The sequence below is a fragment of the Neofelis nebulosa genome, chromosome 6 (assembly GCF_028018385.1).
Source record: "Neofelis nebulosa isolate mNeoNeb1 chromosome 6, mNeoNeb1.pri, whole genome shotgun sequence".
In the NCBI taxonomy this organism is placed as follows: domain Eukaryota; kingdom Metazoa; phylum Chordata; class Mammalia; order Carnivora; family Felidae; genus Neofelis; species Neofelis nebulosa.
In genome coordinates, this window is record NC_080787.1 from 7,681,448 (window position 1) to 7,702,879 (window position 21,432).

At 49.1% G+C, this 21,432-nt stretch overlaps 1 protein-coding gene across 13 annotated transcripts in view; it reads right to left on the reverse strand.

Moving 5' to 3' along the window:
• Positions 1 to 6,369: 6,369 nt before the first annotated feature.
• CARMIL1 (capping protein regulator and myosin 1 linker 1) overlaps positions 6,370 to 21,432 on the reverse strand; it is a 314,075-nt gene continuing 299,012 nt past the window's right edge. For 4 of the 13 annotated variants that reach the window (XM_058732802.1, XM_058732800.1, XM_058732795.1 and 1 more), the window contains 5 exons: positions 20,454 to 20,529; positions 19,389 to 19,601; positions 16,295 to 16,435; positions 14,330 to 14,445; positions 6,370 to 7,419 (listed from right to left, as the gene is read on the reverse strand). In XM_058732802.1, the coding sequence (XP_058588785.1) occupies positions 7,240 to 7,419; positions 14,330 to 14,445; positions 16,295 to 16,435; positions 19,389 to 19,601; positions 20,454 to 20,529 (726 nt within the window). In that variant the 3' untranslated portion in view covers positions 6,370 to 7,239. Of the gene's footprint in view, positions 7,420 to 13,853; positions 14,004 to 14,329; positions 14,446 to 16,294; positions 16,436 to 19,388; positions 19,602 to 20,453; positions 20,530 to 21,432 lie in introns of those variants that run through there. The other 9 variants (XM_058732804.1, XM_058732803.1, XM_058732801.1 and 6 more) reach the window with 8 other exon arrangements.

A 21,432-nucleotide genomic window follows, 5' to 3' on the forward strand; every position in this document is an offset into this window, starting at 1 on the left:
ACTCTTTCTGTCTCTCTCAAAAATAAAAACAATTAAACATTGCAAACAAATAATGTTGCAGCCCCTGTCTGTGATAAAAGTGGCATTTTTCCCAGCTTGCCATTTATCTTTTGACTGTCCTCATGGTCATACATGACACACACATGTTTTTATGTTATTAAGAGTTGGAGTGGTCAGAATCGTCTTTCGTGTCTTCCGGTTCGCTGAGAAAGGGCGATTTTAATCATCCCGATTATTCTCATCGGGGGCTTGGCTATCACACCCCCCGCCAGTTAGATTCTACATAACTTCGTGATTTTGTTACTTCTTCCTTTTTTGTTTTGCCACGGCTGTTCCTATACTGCCTGACGTAAATCAGAGTTATGCATTTCCCAAGTAGAGGCTCCATGAACACATACCTTTTCTTCCAGAAAGGAACCAAATCAGGAGATCAGGGATGCCGCTCTCCAGAAGGGCACTTCAGCGGACTGACGATACACCCACGTTCCCTTCAGTTGCTTCCTGCAGGTTCCTCACCAGATGACAGCAAAGGGGGGGCCGTGGGAGGGAGGGAGCCTGTGCTAGAAGTCCCCCTAGGGCTCCTGCTGTGCCCCTGGGGAAGGGACATGGTCTGCCTTGTCTGGGATTTAGGCTAGAGGACAAATGTGCTCTTTTTCACTCAGATGTAGACCAGCACAGCTCATCGGGATCAGAGGATCGAGTTAGAAGCCATAGGTCCAGAGAAACAAGCACCTTTCATTGCCTATCGCTGTGCTCTGAGCTCAACCCCTTCTGGGGTTCATCAAGGGGCGGCAACGTATGCCGGGGACCTTAATGGGTCCGTAGTCTTGCAGCCACAAGGTAGCCCCTCTGGCCGGCTTGGGATTCACTCACTCCTGTCTCTGAGCACAGTTTGCTCTGTTCTGAATGCAGATGGCCCTCCAGCCCCCTCACGGTGGTCCCCCTCGTCTCTCTGACCTTCTCTTTCAGGAGCCAGAAAACTTGGTAAAGGACAGTAAATATTTTAGGCTTTCTGGACCCACAGATCTCTGTCGCAGCCATGGCGCGTCGCAGACGGTGGGCAACAGTGTGCCGACCCCTTTCCTAAATTATTTGGAGAAAGAATCTGACGGGTTCTGTGGGTCAGAGGTTCACTCCTGATCCAGTCCTTCAGGAAAGAGGATTTAGAGTTTGCCCATTGGATGCCTAAGGCTTGGAGGAGAGAGGGACTTTTCTAGCAGAGTAGCGCAATTTTGTTATCTGGGACCGGGGGCAGAGGGAGTCTGCAGGTCTGTCTTCCAGACGTCAGTACGACTAGGGATGAGGAAAATCTCTGAAATGCTGGGCATGCTGGGCCCGTATGAAACTCCACAGGAAAACTGAGCGGTCCCACTTATGAAATGCCCGGATCCCCACGACAGGGGCCCAGACCCAGGCTTTCATGTGTCCTCAGATGGGGACGGGACCACTGCACCCCTCCACGGACCTGCCAGGCTGCAGCGAGGCTCTGAGCCCCTTCCTGGTTCGCGCCTTCAGCTGTGCAGCCTCAGGAACAAGGTCTCTGTTGTGGGAACAGTGTCTTGTTTTCATGTGTCACACCTTCCGGTGTCCCCTCCCGACTGAGCCTGGTGCTCCCTGGGTGGCCTCACGTGGCACATGGTGTGTCCCCTCCTGCGAGTGACCAACTATCTTCTCAGTGGCGGGCGTCTCCTAATCTGTAGACCTCTTCATGCCTGAACAAGCATAAAACCTACCATTCGGCCCTAAAAAAGAATGAAATGTTGCCGTTTGCCACAACACGAATGGATTCTGAAGGCATTACGCTAAGTGAAATGTCAAAGACAAATACCGCATGGTCTCACTTTTGTGTGGAACCCAAGAAACAAACACAAAAACCAACCAACAGAACCCAACGCCCAAGCTCTCGATCCCCGCGGTTACCCCCGTGGCTGAGGACACCCCTCCAGCGGGGAACCCACATGCCATTCAGGTCTAGATTCTCTGCAGGGACTCAACGTCTAGGAGCTCAAGGCGCGCCTTCCGGCAGGGCTGTTTCCGCGTCCGGGCCCCTCGGACCACACGGAAACCACTTAGAGGGTCAACCTTCCTTTCAGAGCTTCTGTCTGGGAAGGACATGGCTCCTTCCCTCTTACCTTCAGAAACGAAGGTTAAAACAGGCTTTCCTTTTCAAAAGTCCTCACGATGACGGCGCGTCAAGGGAGGTGCAGAGTTGGGCCCGATCCCAGAGTGCCGGGCCGGGCGTGGATACATAGACAGGTGCACGGTCTACGTGGGCATACAGGGTAGGTGACAGCCTCTTTGAGTTAAAGCTAACACCAGCTGCCACTAGACAGTGTGGACGCGTTGCCCCGGTTCTGTTCGATCTTGCCTCCATCCGACAGCGGTGTGGACAGAGCCCTTGGAGAACACACATCTCACCACTGTGGATTTGGAGAAACCTCTGACTGGGGAGAGCGTCTAATTCACGAGAAATTTTCAGCTGTGGCTTGGAGACTTAATCTGTGTGTAAATTGTCCTTACAGGGGAAGCTCCAAATTCAAGGTGGGGCGCATCTGACCCCAGACTCAGAAATCCTGAGATGCAATTCGTCAGTCCCAGATGCTCTGTTCTGCATTGTGGACCTGGGCCATGTCGGTGACGGTGGCCGACCGTGACCCACATTCCGGACCCGCGCACCTCCCTGGCTCCAGGCCGATGTTGCCCGATGCTCAGAAGCAAACTGGCTGCTCTCCCACATCCCTGTGTGAGGCACGCAAGCGTAGATCTCAGCTCATGCAAATTACGGCACCAGGCAGGTGAGAGTTACGGGTCGCGCGGTGACTCTGTCCTGCTCTCGGCTCAGTGTGAGTTGAGAGCCGGGGGGCTGGGATGTTCACACAGAGCAGCTCGGGGAGCAGACAGCTTGCCCGGCGCCTGGCCCACCCTGGGAGGAGGCAAAGAGCTAGGCGGGCCGCCTCACGATGCGCTTTTTTAAAAAAATTTATTATTTTTTGAATTTATTGCCAAGTTGGCTAACATACAGGGTGTCCAGTGTGCCCTCATCAAAACGCGCTTTTATAGTTCTGCTTCATCCAGTCCACCCGCGGGAGAGACCAACGAAAAACCAAAACACAAGAAGAAGAAGAAAAGTACATCCCTTGTTTTCAACCTTCCCCGTGCCTCTGTCCTCCCTGCCCTGGTTTCCAGCAGTTTGGCCACGGAGCTGGGCTCTGGGCTAAGGAAGTTCAAGTCAGGAGGGGAGCGTGTCACTTAGGGCAGGACACTGAACGTGGCAGCGGTAACAGTGAGGGCCCAACCCCTCCGCTAGTCCCTTAGCACCTCACGAAGAGGGGGAAAGGAGGGTCAGGCCCACGGCCCGCGGCCGCGTCTGCCTGGTCTCCCAGCCTGCTCCCCGGACAGGCCGTCCAGGGCATCGGCCACCGTTCCTGCTCCGGGGGAAAAGCAGAGAGGGACAGAACGAGCGCACCACGCAGTCTCTGCACGGCAGGGCCACACTCGGGCGCCGCTTTCAGTCTAGCAAGCGGAAGCCGTGAAGCAAAGAATCGTCTCGAGGCCATCTCAGTTTAGCATTTTCACACGGGACTGAAGCCAGGCACAGCTTCTCCGATGAAAAGTCGGGGCTCTCCTGCCCTCTGAGAGTAATTCCGTTGTAATTTTTCACTTTGCACAAGAAAATGGATCATTTGTTTTCCCTTCGCGTTTGCACGGTTTTCTCTGGGAAGACTGTTTTGCAAACGGCGAGTTAAAACGATGGTCAACGCAAGCCAGCGCACAAGGAGGGGGGAATGAGGCGGCAGGGGCCTGAGCTCAGCTTTCCTCCTGCCTGCACTCCTCCCGTCCTCCTAAACCAGGAGTGACGCTTCTCTTCCTGAACAGTCAGCGGCCAGTTTTTAGTTGCAACTGAACTTCTCTGCGACACCTGACGCCGGCCTGACCGTTGCTGGCCAGTGCCATGTGCCAAGTACATCCCAACTGACCGACGTTAAACTAAGGGAAAGCAACATTGGAAGGCCGGCCTGCCGGGTCCAGCCACACCCTGCGAGCAAGCAGCCGTGGTTCCTGGATTATCCAGCCCCTGCTTGGTGTACCTGGGGTGGGCCGGGAACCAGCTGCATCCTCGGTTCTGGGCTGGCACGTGACCCCAACAGGAACGTCGTCACTGTCGTTTAGCTTTATGGGAAGATTTCAGACCCTTCCTGGTAGTCAGTCCGCTTCTCTCTCAGTCTTGGGATTTTCTGGGAGTCCAGAGGGCTCTCTGGGACAGGGAGCTCCTGATCTGCTCCCTTGCGGTCCCAGCACCTGGCTTCACTGGTCCCCGAACGTGTGCACCTGACGGGGACCCAGAATCGAGGCACGGGTCCTAGATGACCTGAGACGTCAGTCTGCTCTCCGCCCCCAAGGCATCTTTCTTTTAGGGATGTGTGATAAATGGCAGACCGTTTGTGTCCCCCCCCCCCCCCCCCCCCACAAATTGTTATGGCAAAGCCCCAACCCCCAACGCAGTGGTACGTAGAGGTGAGGCATCCCGGAGCTGATTAGGTCATAAGGGCCGCGCCCTCATGAAGGGGATCCCTGCCCTTCAGAGAGTCACCAGAGACCTCCCTTGTCCCTTCCACTGTGTGAGGACACAGCAAAAAGCCATTTACAAACCAGGAGGCAGGACATCGCCAGACACCGAAGCTGCCAGCCCCTTGATCTTGGACTTTGGGCCTCCAGGGCTGTGAGAAAATGTTTAAGCACCAGCCACCACCCCCCCCCCCCCCCCCCAACAAGTCTATGGTGCTTTTGTTATAACAGCGTTCAGGGACTAAGAAATCCTATCTTCATATGTATTCGTGAACATATTCACAAAACAAACACCAAAGCCCACATGCCCGGAGGGAAATGCACTGGCCTTCAGCTCACCAGATACCCCGTGTTCCTGAACTTGGTTAAGGGACCCAGGATGCGGAGGAGTGTGGGGGCTCGGTTTCTCCAGGAAGCAGAGGCCGAGGTGGGACGAGACTGTGGGGATTTTTGTGCCGGGGAAGCGTCTGTGGGGGACGCGTGCGTGGGAGCAGCGGGCGAGGCCGGCACCCACACACCAGGCTGCTGGCGACCACCCGGGGAAGGCGAGGGAGAGGCGGCCTGGATGGAAGGGGCTTCTGCTGCTCTCAGTCCCGGTCAGGCCAAGGGAAGGCTGCCCAGTAGAGGCCGGGGGCAAGGGTGTCACGGTTCTGGCACGAGGGCCGTGCTGGGCCCGCAGGGGTAGCAGGTGCAGGCAGCCAGACCCCCACGGCGCTTTCCCTTGAAGGGGCATCTCAACAGGTATGTCCTGATCGTCAGCACGAGGGGAAATGGAGTCTCGCTCAGCCGCTCGCCTCCCTGGGCCACAGGGCTTATCTGTATACACTCCACTTACAGTATTGCTCGAAAACACGCACTGGCTCCTGCCACATACCGTCGAGTTCCAACTCCAAGGCCAGTGACCGTGCGGCCTTCTCCCGATGCAAGAATCCAGAGAGAGATCTCAGGTGGGGTCCTCACCACATGCTGCTCCAGGTGAAAGGGACCTTGCTCGCTCGGAGATGAGCACGTTCTGCCGTCTCCCCACTGACGCCTATGGCCTGACGTGGGTCACATCACACATTTAAGGGGACGCTACTACGAACCAGACCAAGTCCCTGTACTTGCGAAGGTATCGCTTCAAGGCCCTGCATGAACGTCCCCTCCTCTGAGGCCTCAGCGGCACAGACAGAACTAATGCCCCCTTCCCACTGCAATCCGCTGACCACGAACGCAGGCTCTATCGTGCTGCATATGGTGTTAACTCACCGAGTCCCGTCTCTGCCCGCGTGTTTCTCCAGCTTACGCATCCAGCGGAGGCGTCTGTTCCTATGGGCGTGTATGACATTATGACATTTAGGTGGAAGGAACAATCTGTGTCTTCATAGAATCTCACTCAATGGCAACAAACCACTCAGTCCACATTTACTGGCACTCAGTCTGTGTAGCGGTGTGTGTGTGTGTGTGTGTGTGTGTGCATGTGTGTGTGGTGGGGAGGAGTCATGTCACACACGCCCCGACTCCTATAATTCTTCTTTCCAACCGTCAACCGCACTGCTTGTGAATTCCAAACACCATTCATGCTTGCACCCCTTTTAGGGCCCTTGATCTGAGGGAACGGGGAATGTATCAAACTCACAGACTTTTGATTAATTTCCTCCTCTTCGCAAACGTGAGAGCGGACCATGGATTAGCAAATTACATCTATTTTGAATATAACAGGTTTGATTATCTGGGGTCTGTGATCATTCTGGATTTTAGAAACACGAAGTTCATGACCACGAGCCAATCCTACATTTACGAAAGAACCAGAGAAGGCCAAAATTCCACTTGTAAAATCATTTTATTGGTATAAATATACATATGAATAAAATACCTCAGCCTGTAATGTAAGTGAATATTTGTGAAATGTCTTAAAAAGAGTAGTGTTTTGATTTTTTTTACAGGTGTCAAAGTATTCTTAAAATCATACATTAAAAGCTAATATGCAGACAGAAATTATAGGCCTTCAAAAAACATGAATATTCATAAAACCTCATTCCGATCAACTATGTACATGAATCCGGGCACATGGTAAGATCAGCCGTAGGCCTCTTTCACCCTGTTCTTAACTGGGCTCCTGGATGGTATCGCAAAGGTCACCGACCAAATTTACGTGGACAGTTCCACATCAGGAAGGAAGAAGTTCCCCAGGGGAGAACGTAAAAACCATAGCCAAGATCTAATATATATAATTTATACAAATTATTTATTAGTGTGCTCTGTTAATATACTTACAATGTGCAATTGCATACATCAAGAATAAACTGCTCTCTCGAGTCAAGTGCAGCTCTGACACGGGTCCATGCAGCGGTACCCCACCGTCAGCCGATGGTGATACTCGTGTGAGGATGTGTCCAGGTACTTGGATTACCTCCCAAAACTCCTCTCGCGGGGCACACTGTCGCTGCCTCCGAGAAATTCCAGTAGGGCCCATGGAATAATTGCTGGCTTTCACTAAAGGCATATGGAGGAACGCTTCGGAATCAAATGCCGAGGGTCGGGAGAAGACGAAACAAATGTACTTTGATTACCAAAAAACCCAAATGGGTCTGTTTCTGTTTTCAAAAGGCAAGTAAAGAAAAGAAGGGAAAGGAAAAGAGCACCGAGAGAAGAACTCAGGAGGAAGCGCTGCCCTTGACTGCTCTCTAACGGCTAACAAAGCACCCCTGCACTGAGACTTGTGCACCGGGGACCTTTACACAAAAATAAACTCTCTCTCCGCTTCTTCCCCAGAGTCGCTAGATTTGCCGCCTTGGTGGCCGTCTCTACTGGAGGACCACGGCTTCTGTTCTGGATACTCCTGGGCCTGCTGGCCCCAGCTTCTCCTTGAAACTGGAATGGAAAGGGGAAGATGTCATTACGGTTGGTAGGGCACAATCAACGGCCTGACCGATAGTGGGGGGAGATGCAGGGGCCCCGAGGGGCGGGAGGAACTTGCTCAGAAACGACTTACCAGCTACGTTTAGAGACTCGAGGCAGAAATGAGAAACAAACCAACAAAAACAGAAGCAAATCAAAATGAGAAAACACAAAAGCAGGCCACGAGAGGGCAAAGCTCTCACGGCCGTGGTTGAGAATCTGGGGGTGCTACGGACAGGGGAACTGATGGGGGGCCCCCCGCCCCTCACGCACAGCCGCCCCTCGTGCGGCCAAGGCAACAGGACAGACAGAGCCCGGCAGAGGCGCCGCTGGACAGATGTCCCACCTGATGCCTTCTGCCACCATCTAGACCTGGCTTTCTCTGCTCTGGGGCCACGACACGAGGAAGGACCCAGCAAACCTCAGTTCCTCACGCTAGGAAGCGAACGGTTCAAAGCCTTGTGAGAACAAATGAATACTGCCTCGGATGCGGTCAGTCCTCTTGGAACTAGCCTCCAGGTGACAGAACTGTCATCATGGGTGCCCGCTCTGATCCCATATAAATATGAAGGATCCCCCGCGACTTCGCACAGCCCTGATGGGAGGGGTGGAGAATTACTGGGCTGGAGCCTTTGTTACGTGTCCCGTCGGGCACGCGTGCTTCAGGACTGATACACCTCACAACGCCCTGGCGGGGAGGTCTTGTAAAACGTGGAATTTGGATTTAAACGAGACCTCTCCCTGCAAAGTGCATGTTCTTGACAATTAGATCAGAGCTTCTCGGGTACCGTACCTCAGGGCGATTAAGGCTTATTACATATTAATCACCAAATCTTTTGTATAGATACCACTTAAGCCAAAAATACCAAGCCCCACACTTTGTGTGGCCTGAAAGCAGACAAAAGCTACCTCGTCACTCAGAAGTTCAAATGATCCAACCAGGAACACAGGCCTGGAAAGCGACAGGATCCCGCTGATGCTTCTAATGACCTTGACTTTGGCAATTATGCTAAAAACTCCTCTGGCCAGGAACTGACTATTCAAATGCTTAATCCATTAAAGAGCGGTTCAGGAAGTAAAAGCTCCTGAAACCTGATAGTTAAAATGCAAACATAATAAAGTATTTCTCTTGCCAATCTGGTTGTGGGGCCAGATTCTGATCTCTAGACAATAAAAATTTAAATGTAGTTAATTACATTAAATGGAAACCATCCACCCTTCTCAAGAGGATAAACTTCTCAAATCTCATCGTAAAAATAAGTAATTTTTTAAAAGCCTGACCTCTTTTTGCCTAACGCCTTGGAGCCAATTCTCAGATGGAAGGGAAAAGCAAAAAATATTACAACTGATTTTATTTTTTCGCTTGAGTCGTGTAAAAACATAACAAACGTCCTTTGAAAGTTGTCAACCAATCAGGTTTGGGGGCAAAGGTAAATAATTTTCTAAAAATGGCTTGTTCTTTAACACAAAATCCATTTGAGAGTAATCCACAAAGAACTCTCTAAGTTTTCAGCTTCTGCACGTGCTACAACCAGGACGAAGGACAGCAGATTTCTCATCATCTCCAAGCCACTTTGCAATAATCTGACCTCAAAGTAGAGCACTGCTAGTGAAATCTTGCTAGAAAAATTTATTCATTCCCTTTTAAAACCAACATGAGCTGTTCCTGTGTATCAAGTGACTCAAAAACAAATCTCCGACGCTACAGGTTCAGAAGAAGAACCCAAAATGGTGATATACTGCTTATTTGACTTCAGAGCAACCACGTTGGCTCTAATTCTTAGATTCAAAAGCTTTCCATTCCGCCAGTATTTTAGCTTCCTCAAAATCCCAGGGCCTCATTCATGGTCTGTGAAATCAGAGTACTCTCTAAAAATGGACACATTCATGCCATCCAAAATGTTTATGTCGCAGGTAAAAAACGAAAGCACCCTGGATGGACCCAGGTCGCTGGAGCGCAGCTAACTGAAATTCAGAGAGATCTCCCATAGCGGTCTTCCTGCAGAAAGCAGACCATCCTTCAATCTGCATCGTTAACAAGTTAACAGACTGGTTTCTGGGTCAGTGACATACACCCAATACGAGTCACGAAGGCACAAATTTTAATGCGTCCAACATAGTCACTGAGAGGAAGAATATGGCCTTTCCAGAGGCCCCACAAAGCAGTTCACTAAGGCACTGACGCTATTTAAAAATTCACTGATTAAACTCTTGTGGATGTGAGCGGGATCCCGAGACTAGTCTCAGGCTGGCCTTTCCTTAGCGTTACAAGGAGGTGCGTGAGTGGACAGGAGACCGAGGCAGGTGAGATCAGGGACCTAAAATCACACCAGTGGCCAATGCACTCGCTCTCCTAGCCTCCCACCTTCTCATTAGTCCAGATCGCTGGTAGGAACAACTTTGTAGGGGGAATGTTCTTTGTTAAGTTAGTTTTCCAGTCCTTAGGCAGCATCTATTTGACTGCATATAATTAGGATGCTAATTACAATTATATTGAAGTAGGTTTGGTCAAGCTCCCACTAACGAATAGTCCCAATAAGATTATGTCTGCTTGAAACTTAAAACTCTAGAAGTTATTCTAAAATATAAGATTCAGGGGGCGCCTGTGTGGCTCAGTTGGTTCAGCATCCGACTCTTGATTTCTGCTCAGGTCACGATCTCACAGTTTGTGGATTTGAGCCCCATGTCAGGCTCTGTGTTGACTGCACAGAGCCTGCTTGGGATTCTCTCTCTTCCTCTCTCTCTGCCCCTCCCCTGCTGGTACGCTCTTTCTCTCTCAAAATAAACAAACAAACAAACATTTACAAAATAAATAAGTGGAATATAAAATTCAGGCTTTTTACTAATTCAGATGAACCTTCTCCTGAGCAGCCTGACTTAATGCTTGACTTTATACAGGATAAAGAAAGTCAGGTTGCCTTACTACACGTCCTTAATGCAAGTATTCACACCGTTAACGTGCTGGGGCGTCTCTGTGTGTCTGTAGACGTGTTTGGTGCCATCCCACAAACCATTAAAATGATAAAAAAAAAAAAGTGCTTAAGTCAACAGGCCATTCAACATAAACACTGTGTGTATACTCACATCCCGTCTACGGTGGCAATGATTGGTGCAGGAAGGATTAAACGTGAAATCTGTCATTCTGGAAGATGATTTGACTTTGCATATATACGTGAAAAAATATATACATGTATCATATACACACAGACACACGTGCTAATTTTAAAGCTTCTGAAATGTGCACATGAATTCGGAATTAGAGATGCATTTGAAAATTTGAGCTCTTCTCCATTTTAAGTCCCACCGACATCCATCTTTCCCACCAGGAAAACGTGAGGACCTTAAAAATAATATTCGGTAGCCAGCCCTGATGTTTTTAGATTTTCTGGCAGGAGCCAAAACTGCTGACCAATGGTTAAATTTCTTTGGAAGAACTCATACCGGGGTAGCAGAATCCAGATCTGGTGAAAAAAAGTAGGATACAGCACTGGCTGACAGACTGTAAGCCACGGCCAGATATTTTGCTGGTTATAGGCTGGATTATGGAAGAAGCAAGTGACATATAAAAGACATCTCAGAGTAAGATGGCCCGAACAAACAGGGTACATCATAATATATACAAAGCCAAACCAACTATTTTCTTCAAGAAAACAGGACATACTCTAATGAAAACATCACAGCTTATAATTAAATGCAAGACGGGAAAGGACACGAGATTCAGAAGTTACAGATATTTCCAGTAAAAGAAAGCAAGCATTTTACCTGTCCAGTCAATACTAAAATAGCCACACAATTAAAACAACAACCAGGATAAAAATATGCAGCATGCTTTGAGAACAACAGCTTCTGTTTGTCACACGGATACACGATTTAGGAAAATAAGAAAGCTGTTTTAGCTTACACGAAGCCGCTCCTGAAAGATTTAAAGGAAAGTACACAGCACGGGCTCTGCTAAATGCCGTTTGTTAACCAGGAACTATTCAGAAAGCAGACTGCTTTGGAATTCTCAAGGATGAAGACAGGCAGGTGGGGGAATCGGCACTAACAAAACAGTATTAAAATATGTGACATAAAATTACTTTAATTGAAGCTCCTGTAAAAACTACTTTTTTGGTTCCTGTTGCTATTTCCAGAAATCAGGGCAGAAAAGCAAACACAAGATGGTCCTGTTTAATTCCATCACACTGATACAGCCCATCGGAGGGAGAACTGTAAGTCCAAGAGGTCGTGGAAAAATCTGAGCCAGGCACAGAACTTCTTGCCTTCCTATGATCTGGCTTATTCCTGTGGCCAACCTTTTTGTCCTATCTCAAAGCCTTCCTGCAGGACTGGTGCGGTCCTGGGGGTGGTCTCCTTGTGTGTTACATGAAGTGCTTTCAGTGGCTTCTGGGAAGAAGGAACACTGTGCTCCATCAAGGTGCTTTGTTAAGTAACCAAGTGATAGAAGTCGACCGACACGATAGTTCAAATGTAAATCTCCCAAATCTAGAAACATCTATGTGACCTTCTCAAAAGGGGCAATATAGAGATAGGGCTTCTGATTTAATACGCTCTACAAATAACCCAGCCTCTCTTCAGAAAACAAATGTCTTAGGTGTTCGTTTATGTGACTTTTCTGTCACTTGAAGATAACAGGTTTTTCTGAAAATATCAGAGAAAATCTCTTAGGAGACTTATCGTAAGCACGTGTATGTAAACGAGTCTACCACGCAGGAAATCCGGGTGCGTGTGTTCCAACCAAACTTTATTTACAAAACCCACAGTGGGTCATCGCGTTCGTTTGTTTCTTACAGGGTCAAACATAGGATTCCTCGGTAGTGTCCGTGACATCACTGGTATTTATTGATTTTAAATTTTTAATTGAAGTCTGGTTGCCATATAACATTACGTTTGTTTCAGGGAGTCCTTTAAAAAAGTAAAGGGCCAAGTCAGTTGTTTTTTCTCAGGCAGGCGCTACCCGGCCCAACCAGAATGTTCATCTGTGACCTATAGACTTCACTCTGTGCTGTGGGGCATGTCCTTAACCCCACCAGCTCCACCCCGTTAGCTAGCAAGGTGGGAGGGGAGTGGGGCCAGATCGACAGGCAGGTCAGAGTGCACAACTCATCCAACGGTACCGGCCAAGAAAGCTGGCCCCAAGTGTTGCTCGAGGGAGACAGCAGATGCCTTCTGGCTGCTGTTTTGGTTTGTAAACCTCTGTCCGGGAAAGTCCTCAAAGAAAACAGTTCCCACCGGAGGCGCTGTAATGCAGCCGGTTGTGAAGCCGTAAGGTGGGTCTCGTAGGAGGTGTGTTATACGTAACAAGGTGCGGAAGTTTCAGAATGCTTTATCCTTTTGCAAGAAAGAGAAGTTATTCCTATAATCGGGTCACTTCCATTAACTTGCCGTGTGGGGCGCTTTCTCAGAAGGCCGTGACAGGCACGGAGTTGCAGCTAGAATTCTGGGCCACATACTTCATCCTTGGGAGCCTAAATACACTCGTGTGTCAACCCCCGACAGAGGTTTACCGGAAGAAAAGTGCCCTGTTTCAAGGGAAAAAGGACTTTAAGGCCATCTCACATATCAGAATATTCTACCTCTTTTTTTTTCCTTTTATGATACTAAGACTTCCTTTCAAAGATTTTCAAGTCAGATTTATAAAGAAAGTTATTAACCAGCAAGATCAGAAGTGCGGAGTCACAGGAAAGACATTTCCTCTCTGAATCAGCGAGGCTTGCTCTAACATTTCCCACTGGAGTTCAAAGCCAATTTGAAATTAACAGTTTGAAATTGACAAAGCCTTTTTTGTCTCCTGGGACTGTCTTCACCTGAACGGAACACGACAGAACTCACCACCGTGTCTCATGGAAGGCAGATGGCAAAAAGCAACAGCCGTAAAATAGAATCAACTGTCCTTAGAGGTTGAGACCCTGAATTGGTACTTTTCCTTTCTCACTGAAGGGTCATAAAAAGTCCAATGAAAGGTGGCGGGCATTTCACTGATCCTTTCCTAAAACAGTGTCAGGTAAGGTGTTAGGCCAATACCTTCTAAAGGCAGAAACTGTACTCTAAGAATTTCTTCCCCAATCCCAATTACAGTCGAACAGAAGAGTATAGCGAGACCAAGAGAATGGGAGGCATGACCCACATGTAAACCCACATGATCACAAAAACTGGAGAGGAAAAATCACCCCACTCCAGAGTAACTCGATCCTCCTTGGTTGAGTTTGAAAGTTTAGATTTTGAAGTCGATACTTTTTGCCCCAAAGGGAAGGACCATCCTGTTGCCATTTAGAAAACCAACATGGGTTGTAGGAATAATCCCCGAGCCAGTCCCGGGATAGAAGTTACTCAATTAAAGTTTGTTTTTGTTAGTGCCAATTCATAAGCTTTGGGTCAGTGAAGGGATGATAAGCGAAGGCTCTAACCATTTGTTGGCTGTGACTTCCTGTGCCCAACTGCCTTCACCTCCTCTTCTGCAATCGTGGAGTACAGTTTTGAAGATCTTTTCCCTCCACTGGAAGGCTTGCCAGTGTCATGATCTGAATGTCTTTTGTAATAATCTCCTCTTTGCACTACTGAGGAAAAGGGATTCATTTTACCCTTTACATTAGCAAATACATCGATGTGTTGACATTAATATTAAAGACTGTTAAGAATTAAATATCCAAGAACCCGCCCCACTTAGGCTTTCGGGAACCTAAAGCATTGGTCCTGCACACACCATCATCTACAGAATTCAACAGCCAACATTATGGAAATGTGGTGCAAAATGAGGTGAGCTCCGAGTCTGCCCCCAAAAAGGTGCTAACAAAAGGCCCCTGCGGTATCACTTTGATTCCAGGATGGATTAACGAAAATCACATTCACTATGGAATAATCCAGAAGAATCAGAGCCATTTACCTGTTTCAGAAATGAGTTGGGCACGCTAGTCCAAAGGGAGGCACAGAACAAGGAAATGAAGTAACCAGCATGAATAACGTACAAGAAAATAGGAAGGAGCACATCAGGAATGTTTTCTAAAGAAAAAGACAGGGCTCACAAGTGGCTGTCATCCCCGGGCCGGCGCTGCCAATGAGCTAATAAACTGAAGTCAGAGTCTTAGCACCTTGGACATTTACAGGCTGTTCTCAGATGGCATGTATATTTCAACTCCATTTCAATACCAAGTGACACCACCAGGATAATCTCTGTGCTTAACTTACTGTGGATCCCAGGGGCAAGCTCTACAGTCCCCACCTAGAAAGATGGGGGCACGAATCATCCATGGTGTTTGCTCTCAAGGGGGAACGAGGAAAGGAGTCACACATCTACCCCAGAGCTCGGAAATGGCTGAGGAGCAACTTAGTTTCTCAGGAAAGAACACAGGACTTTTCCAAAGCAGCTAAGGATATGCCAGTGGCTTCCACTCTTCACCCTCCGTGGCACCCCTTTGTACTCAGGGGGCTGGTGGGTTACTCGAGCCCTTGTTTGTAATCATATAGGCATCTAGAAAACATCGCTTTTCATAGACGTTAAGGAATCTTCAAAACCTCCTTGTAAGTAAAGACACAAAGTCAGCAGTTGCAGAAAGAAGGGGAAATGAAGGCAGAGTGGGGGAGGGGCTGGCTCAAGTCGGTCTGACTCGGAGGTTCCTTTTTCTACACCAAGACTCGCGGAGGCTGTGGCTCTAACGCCAGACCCTCTATTTACTCATTCCGTGTAAAGTAACTGTAGGCGCTAGCTACCTTTCATGGCTTTGGCTACTCAGTTTGACATGAGTGGTTTATCAGCTTTGGTCAAATCCCTACCTCCTTTTATTTAGAGCTAATAGGTGAGGGAAGCTTGTACCCACCAAATGAATCTGCAGGATGGAGAGGAGAAAGCAGGCAGTGTTATCTTTTTGTTGCTAATCATTTATTTTTATTATTCTCCTAAGTCACAAAGATAGTAGTCAGAAGTACTCTCCATTAACTTCAACACAAGACTGCCATTAATAAAACAGGCCAGTGGAGGAAGATGTCAAAGCCAGAAAGGTCAAGGAATTCTAAAAGCATCAAACATCTAAAATAAAACAAAGGCAGCCTCAAACCATAATGAGAGCCATCTGGTTATGGGTAATGACTCGTGGGGCTCCGGAATTTCTTCATCAGCGGGGCTTAGAGATGGCAATTATACTTTATGGAGGGTAGAACCCAAAAGTCAACAGTGTATTTAACAGAGCGTGGGAGGTGGGTGACAGAAATGCAGGGGTGCTGAGGCCACCCTCCACTCATAACTCTTGATCTGATTCTGGGAGATGGGCACCCATGTCCCAGGATTATCTTGCTCTGGTCCCAGCAGAGTAAGAGGAGCAAAGCTGGCCCAATGATGCCCTGAAAGTGTCCAGGCAGGTGCCTGGGGAATAAGGCATGTCTGACTTCATGACTAAGCGAGTGTAATGAGCTACAAGTCTCCCCCGCAAGCCCCCCCCAGCCTGAGGGGAATGCTTATGAAGCACAGTGATGGTAATTCACAACCGGGGGAAGAGTTCTGGGAAATAATGAGACCTAGAAGCCTGTAAGCGGCACCCAATGAGTCACAATATATTTAAGGCACTCCGCACCTGCTGGGAGCCAGTTCAGGAGCGCCTAGTGATTACAAAGAAGGTAAACCTTGGGTTGGGATGTCTGCTAAGCGTTCATTCTGTGTATACGGTCCTCTGTGAAGATCCAATGTCATCGATAAGGTTGAATCAAGCTTCTGAACTAGGAAACTGCTCTGGTCCCAAAAGTTTAGTCCAAGGAATGCTGATTTAAACTCTAGGATACTCGTCAAGACCAGGGTTAATTCCCTTCTCTTGAAAGGACTCTCCTTGGAGAAAGCTAACAGAGAGAAAACATTTCTTACCTTCCTGGGAAAGTGTCCTGGGACTGGGCTGGGGGCTAATCTGCCCATCTCTCTCCTTGTCCGAAGGAACTTTTTTCAGGACAGGTGGGAGAAGAGCAATTTTCGACGAGCCAGGGCTGGATGGGGAGTCCAGGATGTCCTCTAGGGAGACACAAACACATGAGTCAAGCAGTTGGACAAGCTGGATTCCTAAAACATAAGCCAGGTTAATCTTGAAATACGAACGGCCAATCACTTTTAAAAAGTATCCTAGAATTTTTCTGGCCAAGATGGAATGTCATGTCTCTGCAAGTAACAGCTATATACAGTAGGGAGAAAAATAACTGAAATTTATAAAAGGTTACAATCTCTAAAACTCACAGACAGATGTGAATTTATGTCACTGACACGGAATTTCGGTGAGCTAATATTTGAAAAGGACACTGCCAGTAAGTCAATGTTCCTTTGCCTCAGACACAGAGGCTGTCTGATTTTCTTAAAATACGTGATATTTATAACCCACTGCCTTTACCTGTTGTCCAGTACAGTGGTCACGTCACACGTACACACGTGGACACGTAGGAACACGGGCACACGTACGTATATACCCATACTGAGACCACTAAGAATAACCTGGAATCAATGGGCTTTTTTTTTATTTAAAAAAAAACTTCTTTTTCTTAATGTTTTTATTTATTTTTGAGACAGAGAAAGACAGAGCATGAGCAGGGAAGGGGCAGAGAGAGAGGGAGACACAGAATCGGACGCAGGCTCCAGGCTCTGAGCCATCAGCACAGAGCCCGATGCGGGACCGAACTCACAGACCGTGAGATCATGACCTGAGCTGAAGTTGGACGCTCAACCGACTGAGCCACCCAGGCGCCCCTCAATTGGCTTTTAGAACCAGAAGGACGTTGGTGACCACTGTACAAATGAAGAGATTAAATGACCCGCTGAGGGAAAATGACAAAACTTCTAGGGTTAGAACTCTAGTCTCTTAATTCTAAAGGCTACTTCACTCTCTCTGAAAGGATTTACTGAACTGCATCCTTTTCTCTGCCCTATTGCCTGCAAGGTTATTTGAGCTTGGTGTGTGTAAGTGTGCGTGCACACGCGTGTGCGTGTGTGTACAGAGGGTTCTCTTCAGCCTTCGCCTTCCAATTCAACTCTCCTCCCTGCGTCACTATACACACAGGCTGTCACCTGACACCGCGGAAGACCTCTCCCTGCTTGGGGCGGTCTCTCAGAGCCGAGGAAGGGAAAGGAGGTGGCGTATTTGAAAATGCCTGAATTCTCAAGCGCTACGAAAACAAACGAGTGTGTTAACATAATTCTCAACAGACTGAGTGCCGAGAAATGAACGGACATATTTAACAAATAGAAAACAGAAGCTCCTTGCAACAGAGTATTGGGAATCCGGCTGGTTTTGCATTTGGAATTGGCCGCTGGGGAGCTAAAGTACAAACGAGATCAGGTTCGTTTTAGAACTGTTTCCTTACCGCAGACGAGGGATACACCTTGCTGATGTTTTATTTTATGCCTTCCCTCTCCCCACTCTATCATGAAGGTATTTTGTGTTGCACCAAGAAATTTTTTGTTCCCTATCATAACTTTGGTCTGCAAAGAGGTTTGAGCAGAATGAGGCAGTCCTAAGTGATCTGCTTCAAGGGTCGGCTGCTGGGGGGTGACCGCAGGGTGTCTCTCTGTGGCTGCTCTTTGGAGACTGTGCACCGGGTTTCTTGAGGGACCAATGGGCTGTGAAGACCGGAGGGCATTAACCAGCTGGCCACCAGCTTGGTGAATGAGAGGCATGTTTGAGGGAAAATGGGAAAGACCCACAAGTGGAATGAGTCTGGACGCCTGTGACATTATCTTTTCTCATTCTACCCAATCCTCTACGTGTTGACGAAGGACTACGATGAGGCGTGCGTCTTACTTTCTAGTGTGCACGCCCTGGGAGTGGTCACCCCTACAGCTGGGGGTCCTAGGGTCCGGCTGCCGCTCACCAGCCGTGTGGCATGACAAACTTGAGCGTCCCTGGGCCTCACACTCCACATCTGTGGAACGGAGCTGTGGTGAGGACATTAGGACTTTATCCACATAAAGCACTTAGCACACGGCCTGGCACAGAGTTAAGATTAGCAGAGATGGGGCGCCTGGGCAGCTCGGCCAGTTGAAGCGGCTGACTCTTGATTTCAGCTCAGGTCACGATCTCACGGTTCGTGAGTTCGAGCCCTCCGTCGGGCTCTGCGCTGACAGTGCGGAGCCTGCTTGGGATTCTCCCTCTGCCCTGTTTGCACTCTCTCTCTAAAAATAAAAAATAAACATTTTTTAAAAAAGCATTAGCCGTGATGATGATGGGCATAATCTGACTGTATATCTCTACCTTATTTGCCTAATCATTATGGGGGAAAAAGTGAAGATGTGATATGGGGTTCAATATATTATCCACTCTGTTTTTGCAAATGTTAAAATTTTTTTTTTAAATGGACTGTTGGAGAAAAACAAAGAAAAAAAAACCGTACAGGGAAGAACTAATGCAGGAGAGAATAAGGCAGAGGCCCATCCATTTCTAATATCTTCAAGCTTCTTCTATCATTAGGTTTTCTAAACCGAGAGTCAGCAAGCTTTTTCTGTAAAGGGCCAAACCTAAGTATTTCAGGGTCTGCAGGCCAACGGCCTCTGTCACAACTACTCAACTCTGCCATTTTAGCACAAACGGCATGGCTGTGTGCCGGTGACATTGTATTGACAAAAACAGGCCCGTGGTTTGCCAAGCCCTGTTCTAAACCCTCAATATGTCACAGAATCTGGGGCAAAAGGAGAGGAACTTACGCTTCCTTATTTGTGTAGACCCTGGAGACGGATCTCCGAAAGCTCAATCAAGCGATTGGGTCAACACAAGACTGTTTCCTCCTGTGGCCCTCCCACCTGCCACCTGTATGCAGGGACAGTCTCAGAAACTCTTCAGCCTTTGCCCCTTTCGAAGCCCCTCCCGCGGACCCGCTGCGCCCACGTTCGCCAGCAGCCCCTGGAACCATCTGTGAGTCCCGATCCAGCACCCTCCGGAGGCCAGCCGCGCACAGGGCCACTCGCGGCCCCGTAAAACCCTTACCAGGCCGCGAGGCGGCTCTTGGTTTCTGTGGGATGGTGGGGCGTGCCGCCAGGCTAGGTTTGGGGGCCTGCGGCAGGGGCTTCGGGCTGGTGGGCGTGTTGGACGAGCTCCGGGGCCTGGAACCCGCGTCCACTTTGGGCTCCGCTTTGGCGTTCTTTTCTGGTGTTCCCAAACCGAAGCGGTTCTCCGGAACACCTGGGTGCGGCTTAGGCACTAAAATAAAAACAGGTACAGAGAGCACACTTTACGAGCAAAATCAGAGGCGGAAGAAACTGATCACTGGGAGCGAGGAGGGGTCCTGCTCTCGACTGCCACGCCCACTTCTCACGTCTCCTCGCAGGTATTTCAGAACAGAACATGTTGTTCTAGCATGCTCTTCGAGTCTCCTCACGCTGGTGGAAGACGACAATGCTTTGCAGGAAAGCAGCGCACTTGGTGGTACCCTTCCCATCACTCCTGACCACCCCCCAGATGCAAGCCTAAGTTCAAGCGTGTCCACGTCCCTACTAACGTCCAGAGGGGATGCGGTGCTCAGTGTGCTAGATCTTTCTCAGGTCTGGCACGAGGTAGATACAGGTATGACCGCCTGTAGGTGCCTCGGTTCTGGACAAGCATCAGCAGGTAGGGGTCTGGCTGCAAGCCCTCAGTGACGAGGGCTACGCGACATCCATCACCTCGCATTTAGCGAGAACCGTGACGATGTCACCTCATCTCGCACCCCTGCCCTGTTGCTGCCTGAAGCGTCTAGACCACAGGCGGAAACAAGCTGGGTAAATAACGAGCTACATTCCAGCTCTCACGGCATAAAGATTCTGGGGCTCAACCCAGGAATCTCAAACAGCAAAGTGAGGTTTCTGACACGCAATTTGTAAGTTACTCTCCGTTTCCACCAGAGGAGCCTTATGATTTTGCTACACCTGCCAAGGATATCGGTGCAGAAAGGAAAGAACGTGAGAACCTATTCTCACGCCCCGTTTTGATTTTTCTCCTGCGAATGACGTGAGGCTCCTGGAACGGGAAGCTGAGCGCCTTTCCCGACGGGGTGATGGCAATCGCCGGACTTACCTGCCCCACCTGCATCCAACCGCTCTGTGCTGCCCAGGCCGGAAGAATCCTGAGACGCTGCATCATTCCCAAGCTTCTAGAAAAGTCAAGCACACGGCCCCCCAAAAGTGCATTTTTGTTTAAAATGTAAGAAAAAGAACAAAGCAGATAATAAACGACAACAAATAGCGGCCCCTTTACCACTGTCACACCGACCGTGTCCGGCCTGTCGCCCTGAGGGCCTCCTCCTAGGACACAGTTCTGAGGAGTAAGTTATTTTTCTGGGTTTGCAGTCAGGCCTCCGGGGTCCCAAGTGTGGCCAGTTCCCACGGGTGACAGGTGCGTGGGTTCCGGGGAAGCCAGTGGGCTTGGTGATGTCTCCTGTTTCCTGTGGGTTTTTTGTGGAACACCTACGTGTTCTCTGCAGCCCGATGCTCCCAGCAATGGGGCACAGACACTCTGTAAGGTGACAGGACCCTCTCCAAGCTGGGTTCCAACAATCAAGTGTTAAAAGCAGCGGAAACCTTTTCACTCCGACGTACAAAACAGGTGAAAAGGGGCCCAACACGGGCAGGGTCTTCCTTGTCACGGAGCCAGAACCACAGGGACACAGACCGACATTAATTTAAAAAAAACCCAAGAACTTCGGGCAAAGGGGTTTGTGACGGCAAAGGTGGGGAAGGTTGTCTCAGCCGGAGCTGTGACTTGTGAGGCTGGGAATCAGCCTCGTGTGGTGCAGAAAGTCCCCCTGAGACCGAGGCATTTAGACACAAAAAGTCCCATGTAAAGAAAAGTCTAGTGTTTGCTACCAAGAATCCTACTGACGACGATAATCTGCATCTCCTGTCTAAAAACACAAATAAGGTGGGCGGGTGGAAGGGGGGCAGGGCGGGGTGGGGGCTGAGGATTCCCAGGGCGGCCTGACCTTGGCCTGCCCCTTCCCGCTCCACTCACGTGCCCGACAAGCCTGGAGAGCAGGTGTGTGCCGGGTTTGGCACCT